The following is an 8,261-nucleotide window of genomic DNA, read 5'->3' as shown; positions in this document are numbered from 1 at the left end:
CTTCATAGATATATATATATATATATATATATATATATATATATATATATATACATATACGACCTACAGTAAATTCTGATTGAGAACTCGTTTATTTTGACATTGTTACAAATAATAATATGTCTATATAAGTCACTATATATATGATTTGTTTTGTTTGCCTAAATCAATAATATCATATTTAGGTATTTAGACGGCAATAATATACCTGTCGTTAAGAACACAACATTCAAAGATACAACGCTCCTTACAACATTGTAAGTATCTGAGTTAGTATTTTGAATGCATGTATTTGGAACCCATAATATAAGGGCTTATTAAGTAGGGCCTATACATACATTATGTATACCCTTATTTAGACATTGATACGATAAGAAACAAAATCGTACATAGTTGATGTATTAAGGAACATAATATTATTAGGGACGAATATTTTGTCCTGTCCTAAGAATGAGACAACAGTAGAAAAGCATTCTTAGTGATGATATGATGATATGCAAATTACTAGGTGTAACTGAAAATATACTGTTGTGGTATCTGTAGATGACTGCCAGGGTGATTAGAGATTAAATAATTCTTAGTGAATATCTCTATCCACTGGCAAAGCCTAGATCTTTTCTCAGTCCATTGGACAGGAATAAAAGGATTAAGTGATGGCTCACAGGAAACCATTTGCTCCTATCTCTCAAAAACAAATCTAAGTTTAGCGCTGGTATCACCAATTTGCCTATATAACATTTGTCAAAATATATCATGTATGCAGCATTCGAGACATTACAATCAAGGTTCGAGGGGGTGGGATTTTAAAATTCGCTCCATATTCAATCTTTTAACCTTTGTTATTATCGAACATAGTTGACACCTCGGTTTGAGACATGGTATGTTCCCAAGTTGATTGGTAGATCAGAGTAACTCGGATGAAGTTAACAAACATTGTAAATTGGGTGGCTGCCTAGCGAGCAATTATAGGGGGATTACAAAAGAGAGGCTCAATGCTAGGGTCTTGTTTGAGAGTATCATGATCTTTCTTAACCTTATTAGTCAATAAATTAAGCTTTAGGGCTGTGACCAAGAATTGTGGGAATTCTATCATTCTTAACTTTTGGTTCGTAAGACAAGAGATGTGCAGTCTATTGGCATGCCATGGTGAGTTAGCAGCTATATAATCAGGGCGTACCGTTTGAAAAGACACAGGCGAATGCTCCACCTTCTCCACATTATTAACATGATCAAAGTTAGCAATGTTGTCTGCTTCATCACGCTCAATACTAAGTAGTGCCAAAGATAGTCTCGCTTTTATCAGAGATATGGTAGGATGAGCTTTAGTCATGTAGTCATTACAGAATAGGATAAAAAAAAAATAAGAGAAAACGGTCGAAATGGACTGAAAAGAAATCACAATCTATAAATTTACCAATAAAAACAACTACACTCAGATTCTTATTATTAACTGGAAAGTATTCATTCCTGACTACATACATCAATTTCGTCGTGTTTTTCTAAACAGTGCTTATTTTTTTACTCTCATTCTCCTATTTCAGCGCCCCCACAAACCTGGCACCCGGGGCACGTGCCCTCCCTTGACCCCCCGCGACTGTTGGCTTTAGCCAGTGAGGATCATAGCAGGTACCGGTAGTGTTTCAGTATTTAAAAAAAAATTATATTCAGACTTAATAAATATTATTTGATTATTTTCTTTTTTCGTCTGTCCTTCACACAGAACCATGGTAAAATGTGGTATTGAGGAGATTCAACCAAACACATTTACAATGTTAAGCAGTCTATCGCTTCTGTAAGTGTCTTTCATTACATTTCGAACACATTAATTATCAACAGCATGCAGTAAGTTTAGACAGGTGACGGTTCGTTCAAGTCCCAAATTTGGAGATCATTCTGAATTCCTAGCCAGCTGATTGTCCCACCATACAGACGACCATACAAGACGACTATGAACACTCATTGGGTTAGATTTCACAGTTATTGCTTGGCTGATAGTTTGTTCATAGCATTCAGAAAATAGATGGTATCTAGGTATTAGGAAAGCTTGAAATAAATAAATATTTAAACCATTGTGATAAAGTTTTCTTTAAGTCGTTCTATTATTGGTTCTCTAAAGTATGGGTAACTGTAATCCTTAAAACTTTTTTTTTTTATACTCAATTTTGTCTTTGTACCTCAGTGTTGTGAGCGCAAGCTGCTTTTTAGGTGTTATATTCTTCTTTTGTCAATTTTTATATGCTTCTTCTTTTGTCAATTTGTATATATCAACTAGCTAGGAAGGAATGGTCTCCAAATTTGGCGCTTGAACGAACCGTCACTTGTTTAAACTTACCGTATGCTGTTCATAAATGCAGCTACAATCACTCAACCCTAGACAGTTTTGGGGTCTCTGGAGAAGATCTCGCAACATTACAGAAGGCGCACGTAATCGGCATTAGTTATTAGATGATATGAACTAACTTCGGTTAGTTAAAACACCTGACGATGACTAGTTCGTTGGGAAAAATGTAGTGACAAACATATTTTGGTTTATATAATACAAAACTTGACTTATAACATTATAATATAATTATAATTATCTTATTGATTTATTTTGTTACCTTTTGAATGCAATTTTGTATTTCCTCCCTTTTCCTGTTTGTTTATAAAGAAATTATTTTATATTTTTATGCTGTATTTGGAAATTATATTGTTGTCAATTCCTTTTTGGATTGTCAAGCCCGTGAGCTATGAAAATTAAGTTTACTTTTGACTTTCCTTGCCATCTTTTGAATTGTTTTTATTGTATATTTTAATTTTTTATGGCTGAATAAATTGAATGAATTAATGAAGCGATTTTAATTACAACAATATTGACACAATCGAGGAGGACATGCTTTCTCTGAACGGTTCCACGCCTTGTATGATGTAAGTTAATAGTTTGCTATTTTTCCTTTTCTCGATGTTTCAATGAGTTGAGTAGAAACGGTTGGCACAACGGTTATGGCTCAGACTCTAAAACTTGAGATCGGGGTTTGAAAACCTTGCTGTGCAAGTCGCTTCCTTAATCAAGACACTTTATCTATGCTTGTCTTTCTACCCAAGAGTATAAATTCTCCCAGCGGCGTAGCTAGTTGAGTATAGGTCCCAGTGCAAGATTGCCGGGCCCTCTAAAGTCAGACTCTGGAGGGAAAAAAATGGTTGATATGTTGTAGAACTGATTTTTCTAAGGCAGAAAAAAGTCGTTTGACGAAAAACTGGGGAACGGTGAACGAGATACAGATTTTTGAATATTTAAAAACTGGCGGAAAAAGAGGTGTAATCGCCCATTTTTACACCTTATTCCCCCAGTTTTTAAATATTCAATAATCCGTATCTCATTCACCGTTGCTCAGTTTTTGATCAAACTACTTTCTTCAGTCTTAGAAAAATCAGTTCTATAACTTATCAATTTTTTCCCCTCCGGAGCCTGACTTTAATGTGAAGCGTCAAATGAAGGCCGCGTAGGCCTGAGCTATGGCTAGTGGGGGATGCTGGAAGCTGTCAGTTTCCTCTTTCTGAAAATTCATGGTAAGAAGTCCTTCTTTTCTTTTTACTCCTACACATTATGGCATAGGGGGTTAACAATGGTATCCAAGAAATATACCGATTAGAGTGCCACAAAACCAAAAACCACCATAAAATGGGAGGGTCGAAAAATCGCCCAAAAAACCGTGATCATTGTGTTTTTTTCCCCAAACTATTTTATTGTTGACCTTGGTCGTTTTTACAATAAATTGGCTAAAGAACCTTTTGAATCCAAAGTTTTGATAAAGTTTAGATAGAAGCACCCTCTACAAATTTACAATTGTTGCTTATTCAAGAATTTATATATTTTATAATATTTATTTTAAAACATGATTTTAATGCCTATATTTTTAGATGAAAATTAAACAATTGAAATGAACACAGAATTCAATAATTACTCCTCTAATAAATCTAAATATTATTGAGGGGCTTGCTGGTGGTTTTTCTTAAAAACATTAAGTTGGAAATTATTTTTTGAACTATTTATGAATGGGTCCTAATAGCCCTGGGCCTCAGTATTTTGCACTGGCTGCACTGGCCAACACTACGGCGCTGCCCAGGCCCAGCCTTGGACAGTCTGGCCCAAATGCCATAAGAAAGATGGCACAATGGGCACAAATTCGATTTTACCTTACCTACGTGTATTGGCTCATGAATGTGATATGATATAGTAAATTTTATCAATTATTTCACAGATATTTAACAGTAGGTGCAACTGAAATAGCAACGGGAAGTTCCAGAAATCTTGGAAACAGCTCGTCTTTGTAACTACATTTTTTTTTTTGAATAAATTAACAATTACATGTACAAAGTTCAAATGAATATTTTCCACACTATCATAATCATCTAATTTTACAGATATTTATCGGATAACTCGATTACAACCATTCCTTCGAGAGTGTTTCAGTCACATTCGTTAAATAATGTGTAAGTACAGAGTAACTGATATTCACCTTTTGGTTTTTGCATCGGTGTGTTACAGAAACCAGCGTGATAATCACTGCTTGCCGATATTTTCAGATTATAACTAATAATTGAGGTGTACGGTCCTTCTGCTCTAATTTGTTTGAGTTTCCTCAAAATAACAAACTATGAATAATAACATGAATAATACAAATCAGACACAAATACACATACCGGTATAACTAGCTATATTATATTATAAACAATTTCAAAAGTAAACTTTATTTTTAAAAAAATTATTTGTTTTTGATATACAGACAATTGGCATCTAATAAATTGCAGCATATACACCCTGAAGCATTTGCTGAGGTGGGAAGTGTACTATGTGTGTAAGTAATCCTGTACTTCGAATACAGTACATTAGATAACTATCTATACCATCAGATTTGTATATTCGTCTGTGTGTGTGTATGTTTTTGGGTGGGGAGAGTCAGGGTGGGGAAGACTCGAGGTTTGGTGTAAGGAAGACTCGAGGTTTGGTTTTTGGGAGTCTGTAATATTCTTAGGCCTACACTTTGAATCTAGGCCTAATGTCACAGAGTTTACACCGGGTGAAAGACTATGCTCTATATTGACTAATGAATATGGCGGAATTACTCTAATGAGGATTACAGTGTCTAGACAGAGCGAACACACACTAACAGGGGGGTTGTTTTTTTTTTTGGGGGGGGGGGGGGGGGGGGGGGTGGTCTCCGACGTCAGCAAATTGGGCCTATATTAAAATATTTCGAAAGTGGTCCATTGTCCAAAATATGTCAATTTATTGGTTACAGTCGCTTATTTAATCGATTTTATAGTTGGATAGTCTACTAATATGTAGAAAACCTGAGGGAAAATTCCTCCTTGTCCCTACCCACACGCTGTAGCGCGCCAATAATAACATTATCCACACAATCAATACATTGGTTCACTCGCGAACACACTGTGCCAACCTAGTAATTCCGCCCTGTCTTTTATAGTCTTTCAATCTGTGTACGCTCGGTGAAACTTTTTTTTAAGTGTAACAAATCGTGTATTCTTATTCTGATTCATTTGATTGGTTTGATTTGATTTGATTTGATAATGTTACATGTGAATGGCAAATTGGATTAGCTTATTATAGTGCTGTGGTTCTGGTAGGTAAGTTCGACCCCATAAATACTCTAAAAACTGCAGTAGGAAATGTCCACCATCTTTGTTTAAGACGCGCAGTCAGCCACGAGTTTCAAAATGTAATTCAAGAAAAAAGATACCGATAAGTAGACATGAAATAAGAGAATTGCCTAACCGTCTTAATCACAATCTCATGAGCCTTTTAATGCTGCGAAGTAAACTACATTATTTAGTGAAATTCCAAAGTCTTTATAAGTAGACTAAGTAAAAATTGCACCAAGAAAATTAGGATTTTAGTGTAATACAATATTTATATTATCATTTCAGCATATCGGCTAGACAAAACGTTCGCTGGAAAGGAAATTTGGGATGGGAATAAGCTAAACATACATTTACCTACTGTGAAACTTATAATTTGATATTCCATACGGCTTTTGTGATAACAAATAACACATATATTATGTAGACTTGCATAGTGCTTTATGCCAACAAGCGCTTCACAAAATATTACCCTTGGTCGTTGGATCAAGAACATACGGAACACACTCAGCACCCTGGGGCGAATGCTATAGCGATGCAGTTGTAATCAGCGCATTTTGTGTTTGAAACTACCAACTAACTTGTACTAGGTGGAGAGACAACCATACCATAGTACCAATTGCCTAAGGACACAAGCGAAATTCACAGCGAGAGATTGAACATCCGACCTCAATGTTGCTACAGAACCACAACCGCTGCACAAAACAGCTATTATTTTTTTTTCGGCATATGCTTTCTGTACATTTTATTAAACAAAAATCAAGAATAAAGCAATAAAATTTATATTTCTTTAACTTAGTCTGTTGCTATTTCTCACCTATTATCTGACTTATAGGACATTAAATAAAAACCGACTAACAAAAATTCCACTTGCTGTTTATAGACTGAAGATAGAACTGTCTTTGTGAGTACAGTACATTATTTTTCACTTGCGAATCTTGCCCGTCTACGGGGGAAATAATAGTACTAATACTTCATTAATGTTTTATGCTATATGATATGTGTGACGCATTATTATTATAATTATTATTATTATTATTATTATTATTATTATTATTATTATTATTATTATTCAACAATCTAGAATGATTTGTTATTTTGCATTTCATTTTGACATTTTTTTTTATTATTATGGTGGTTAGTGATGATAGTTGTGGAAATGACGGTTGTTGCTTTGGTGGCTTTTATGAATTTAATAATGTCTATGACAATTTTAATGATTTGTAAATACTTATAATTGTTTCAATTGGATTTCTTGCTTAATTTTATGGTATAAATGTTTTGCTTGTGAATTTTTAATGTTTTATATGTACTGAACCCTCTGGGAGTATGTTAGTGAAGAGGAAACCCAATATAAAGAACAAATAAATATAAAATATAAAATTATTATTATTATTATTATTATTATTTCTATTATTATTATTATTATTATTTTTATTATTTATTATTATTAGTATCATCATTGTCATCATTATTATTTGTTATGTTTTGATTTCTTGTTTTATTTAACCAAACTTATGTACTCACATAAGACATTTCGTTCGTCTACGGCGAATTTCATTAGTTAGCTGACGTGTTGTTATCGCAGGTGTAGTGCAATGACGTGCATCCTCCTCTTTGTTCGTCAGATCTTTGGGGCCACCCGCCACCTCCGTGTTGCCTTTAAAAAGTCCCTCATCTCTGTCCACTGTGTTCCTTTTCTTTCTTATCCATAGTGATTCCAGTGGCGGATTCAAAGGTGCCCTTTGTATGTGGTGGTGCGTGTAAAGCAGCATGACTAGGGATACTCTCTTGCTGGAGCAGAGAAAAAAAAAATCTTAATGGTCTTCCAGTTTGTGTGCAATTTTAGGCATTCAACTTCATAAATCCAACCGCAGGTGTTTTCTTCTGTATTTTTTTATTTTTATTTTTTGGTGTACCACTTGTTCTCAGATCTTGTTTCTTGGTATGAAATTATGTATTTATTTTTTGATCCTTAACATTTCTTTTGATTTCTTTTGATTCCTTTGATGTATGGGAAGCCTACTTTTCATCTCGTAGGCTGACGAAACGTCTAAAGTGAGTACATTTAAAAAAAGAAATAAAAAAACATAACTATTTTAATGAGATAACCAGATGAATTTCTTCCAAGATTATTATTATTATTATTATTATTATTATTATTATTATTATTATTATTATTATTATTATTATTATTATTATTATTATTATTATTGATACCACATGTCTAACTATGTTAGAACTTACAACAACAACTACTACTACTACCACCGAGTGATTGAACATTGTATGATATGTTGTATTAATAAAAAAAAAATAGTAATAATATTAATTTCAGTGTGTAAATTCATAATTTGTTTTTCAGAACCATGAGTGTGAACTATATTGATTTCAGATCTCACCCAAATAGAAGCGTCCTTGCTCACTCACCAAAGAGATTACTTTTGGCAAAAAATAGCATTCGGTATATTTCCAAAAAATATTTCTGTGGGTTGAAATCTCTGAAAGAGCTGTAAGTTTAATGAAACAAAAAATAAATAAATAAATAAAATAAAATAAATAAATAAAATAAAATATATAATATATAACTTAATCAAACTATAGGCTTATATGATATATCG

At 33.5% G+C, this 8,261-nt stretch overlaps 1 protein-coding gene across 2 annotated transcripts in view; it reads left to right on the top strand.

The window, feature by feature from the left end:
* The window catches only part of LOC117121279 (leucine-rich repeat-containing protein 15-like), a 16,082-nt gene that overhangs the window by 5,682 nt on the left and 2,139 nt on the right, over positions 1–8,261 (top strand). The window contains exons 1-8 of one of the 2 annotated variants that reach the window (XM_033266413.1): positions 148–257; positions 1,721–1,792; positions 2,833–2,907; positions 4,242–4,310; positions 4,405–4,473; positions 4,767–4,838; positions 6,476–6,544; positions 8,006–8,152. In XM_033266413.1, coding sequence (XP_033122304.1) covers positions 1,725–1,792; positions 2,833–2,907; positions 4,242–4,310; positions 4,405–4,473; positions 4,767–4,838; positions 6,476–6,544; positions 8,006–8,152 — 569 coding nt within the window. In that variant the 5' untranslated portion in view covers positions 148–257; positions 1,721–1,724. Of the gene's footprint in view, positions 1–147; positions 258–1,720; positions 1,793–2,832; positions 2,908–4,241; positions 4,311–4,404; positions 4,474–4,766; positions 4,839–6,475; positions 6,545–8,005; positions 8,153–8,261 lie in introns of those variants that run through there. The other variant, XM_033266412.1, reaches the window with a different exon arrangement.

Source organism: Anneissia japonica, unplaced genomic scaffold, assembly GCF_011630105.1.
Source record: "Anneissia japonica isolate Jap-2015-1 unplaced genomic scaffold, ASM1163010v1 scaffold131_len961581_cov171, whole genome shotgun sequence".
NCBI classification, from domain to species: Eukaryota; Metazoa; Echinodermata; class Crinoidea; order Comatulida; family Comatulidae; genus Anneissia; species Anneissia japonica.
This window is presented reverse-complemented; position numbering and strand designations above follow the sequence as displayed.